The sequence below is a fragment of the Bison bison genome, unplaced genomic scaffold (genome assembly GCF_000754665.1).
Source record: "Bison bison bison isolate TAMUID 2011002044 unplaced genomic scaffold, Bison_UMD1.0 scf7180017864524, whole genome shotgun sequence".
Lineage (NCBI taxonomy): Eukaryota > Metazoa > Chordata > Mammalia > Artiodactyla > Bovidae > Bison > Bison bison.
This window is the reverse complement of record NW_011495075.1, coordinates 5,156,514-5,160,351: the sequence shown is the minus strand read 5'-3', so window position 1 is coordinate 5,160,351 and position 3,838 is coordinate 5,156,514. Positions and strand designations below refer to the sequence as shown.

General features: G+C 37.9%; 1 protein-coding gene across 1 annotated transcript in view; it reads left to right on the top strand.

Annotated features, from left to right (window-relative positions):
- The first annotated feature begins 461 nt into the window (after window positions 1-461).
- LOC104981884 (complement factor H-like) overlaps window positions 462-3,838 on the top strand; it is a 23,148-nt gene continuing 19,771 nt past the window's right edge. The window contains 1 exon segment of the mRNA XM_010831137.1: window positions 462-519. Within this exon segment, the coding sequence (XP_010829439.1) occupies window positions 462-519 (58 nt within the window).

Sequence of the window (3,838 nt, the reverse complement as noted above, 5' to 3'; positions counted from 1 at the left end):
TGGACTGCAGCCTACCAGGCTCCTCCATCCATGGGATTTTCCAGGCAAGAGTACTGGAGTGGGGTGCTTGCCACTGCCTTCTCTGCCTCACTTCCCTAGGCATGTGAAAATACAGATAATTCAAAGGCTGGGGAAAACTTCACCTATTCTCTAGAAATGTTTTAATAAAAATTAATATTTTATGTTACTTTGAAGCCAGTCCACACCCAGTCCCACACAAAGTTGTACACGGACATAACAGGTGTTGAACACAATAGCTTATTGTGAAACCACCAATAGAAATCATTTATGGACATTGTAAAACATTGAACTTTGATATTTATTAAATGGCACTAATTAACTAGCTTCATTGTAAGGCACTTAAATTCGAAGTCACGTTTGCTAGCTGCAAATGAAGTAGATTTTAAACCTCAAAGATGGCCACTGGAGTTTTGTGTGAATGTATCATCAGAAAATCGAACATGTTTTTGCTAATCAATATTGTTCTCACCTTGTGGTTTTCCTGTGCTCATGGGCAAGGTAAGTTGAAAAAGGTATGAACACTCACCCTTCCTCCTACTTCGTTTCTACTTTCATGTATGTATTTTTGATTGAATCAACTGGCAGAAATAGTCTTCAGGATGTGATAACCATAAAGAATACCTTAATGAAATAATGATCACATATTCACCTGAGGGGGAAATAAGATAAATTATCTTCTACATCCTCTGAGTACCACAGTATGCAGAGCCACTGAATATTGATTTGTGAGGTCATGTGAATATGTTCATGAAAATGTGAACAGAAAATATGTTACAGAAAAGCTAGAGTATGACTCCAAAATGTTTAGGGGATTCTTCTTTGTAATACAAGAAATTTAGAGAACAATGTATATCTTCATAATCTTATATGTGGTAAGATTATTGATTTTGCAGATTCACACTTCATCAAATACTAAATTTTAAGTATGTTCAGTTGACTGTATTTCAATTATATCTTAGTAAAGCTACTAAAAGTCATTAACATCACTGCCAAATTAATGTTTTAACAAAATTAGCTACAGGTAACAGGCATCTCTTTTAACAAAATCCGGAGTATATTTTTTATTTCTGCTGCAATGCCAAAACTTTAAAATTGTTTTCAGAGAGCATTAGAAATTGTGAATTTTTTTAAAAAAAATTAATCACTTCTATCTTGAAATTTATAAGTTCTTCATTATGATGTTTTTCTTCTGTTTTTTTTTTTTTAATAATTCAGTCCTTTCTTTCTTGTAAATATGTCTTCTAATGAGTTTTACGATTCCTCATTAAACACTGCTACTGCTAAGTTGCTTCAGTTGTGTCCGACTCTGTGCGACCCCAGAAATGGCAGCAGGCTCCCCCGTCCCTGGGATTCTCCAGGCAAGAACACTGGCGTGGGTTGCCATTTCCTCCTCCAATACATGAAACTGAAAAGTGAAAGTGAAGTCGCTCAGTCATGTCCAACTCCTAGCGACCCCATGGACTGCAGCCCACCAGGCTCCTCTGTCCATGGGATTTGCCAGGCAAGAGTACTGGAGTGGGGTGCCATTGCCTTCTCCAACACTAGGTGTGACTATAATATTCATTGCTCTGCATTATTGATTTCATAATATGTTGCATGTTGGGTTTTGCATATTATTTAAATCAATTTGTCAATTTTCCTCATAAACAATGTTTACAACACAACAGAGCTTCCTGTCCAGTCCTAAGGGTAACAATTAAAAGCACCTCAGGTCCCAGGTCACCTATAAGAATGGCTCCATTACCAGAGTGCTTGCTGAAAGGGAAGACAGATGTGTTACTCAGTTTATCCCTGGTTCTCAGGTATATGGGAGATGGTCTATTAATCAGTTAGAGAAAATATTAAACGCATATTTCTTTATACAAGAATGAGAGAAATTTGGAATTTTGACAAATCCTTGCCTGATATTCCAGTTGAAAACCAGTCTTCTCATTAGCAAGGGAACTCTTTCTAAAAGTGGCCTTAGAGATAAATGTTCTGAATATTTGTGAATAATTATTTTTCACAATAGATAAGTGCTTCACAATTGTAGACTTCTTGTAAGAACTACTTCCTCATCCAACAGAAATAGAAAGTAAAATCTTTTTCTTAATTGAAACTCAAAATTACAGAAATAGATTCATCATCTGTTGTTCATGACCCATTCTCATCATGAAATCACACTTGTTAACGACATACGCTGAAAACTGAAAAATCCAAGAGTAAAGAATAATTATTCCAAATCTCCAACAGTGTTGGAAACATACACTAGAATGTTAACCAAAAGGAATGAGATTAAATTAGTAGTTTATTCCCAATATGGGAAGTGAAGGGGAAGGGGAAAAAAATCCAACATTACAACATGTTACAGCATTAGAGTATCCTGCATGCAACCGTACACTTATATTTACCAGTGTACTGTGTATTTTCATGATATTAATTCACATGCTTCAATTTCACCTTGAATAACTCTTTTCAGGGTTTCTAGTAAGGCAAGTCTAGAGGTATTCAGTTCCCTCAGCATTTGTTGGTCTGGAGAAGTCTTTATCTTCAATTCATTTCTGAATGACAGTATTCTTGGCAGTTTTCTCTTTCAGCACTTGGAATATATCATCCCACTTTCTCCTGGATACTTAGGATTCTGCTTTGAAATATGCTTAGAGACATATGAGTGTTCCTTTGTAAGTTTCAAGCTTTTATGTTTTGCTTTGATTTTTTTTTCATGCTTTAAGATTTTAAGCCTTTAAGACTTCAAGCCCTTAAATCTTCTCTGTTTTTCTTTAATTTTTGAAGCTTCATTATAGTATGTGTTGTAGCTGCGTCTTAATGTTGATTTTGTTTCAGTTCAGTTCAGTTCAGTCACTCAGTCGTGTCCCACTCAATGCGACACCATGAGTCCCAGCATGCCAGGCCTCCCTGTTCATCACCAACTCACGGAGTTCACTCAAACTCACGTCCGTCAATTCAGTGATGCCATCCAGCCATCTCATCCTCTGTCGTCCCCTTCTCCTCCTGCCCCCAATTCCTCCCAGCATCAGAGTCTTTTCCAATGAGTCAACTCTTCACATGAGGTGGCCAAAGTACTGGAGTTTCAGCTTTAGCATCATTCCTTCCAAAGAAATCCCAGGGCTGATCTCCTTCAGAATGGACTGGTTGGATCTCCTTGCAGTCCAAGGGACTCTCAAGAGTCTTCTCCAACACCACAGTTCAAAAGCATCAATTCTTAATTGCTCAGCTTTCTTTACAGTCCAACTCTCACATCCATACATGACCACAGGAAAAACCATAGCCTTGACCAGACAAACCTTTGTTGGCAAAGTAATGTCTCTGCTTTTCGATATGCTATCCAGGTTGGTCATAACTTTCCTTCCAAGAAGTAAGCGTCTTTTAATTTCATGGCTGCAGTCACCATCTGCAGTGATTTTGGAGCCCAAAAAAATAAAGTCTGACACTGTTCCCACTGTTTCCCCATCTATTTCCCATGAAGTGGTGGGACCAGATGCCATGATCTTCGTTTTCTGAATGCTGAGCTTTAAGCCAACTTTTTCACTCTCCACTTTCACTTTCATCAAGAGGCTTTTTAGTTCCTCTTCACTTTCTGCCATAAGGGTGGTGTCATCTGCATATCTGAGGTTATTGGTATTTCTCCCGGCAATCTTGATTCCAGCTTGTGCTTCTTCCAGTCCAGCATTTCTCATAATGTACTCTGCATATAAGTTAAATAAACAGGGTGACAATATACAGCCTTGACGCACTCCTTTTCCTATTTGGAACCAGTCTGTTGTTCCATGTCCAGTTCTAACTGTTGCTTCCTGACCTGCATACAGGTTTCTCAAGA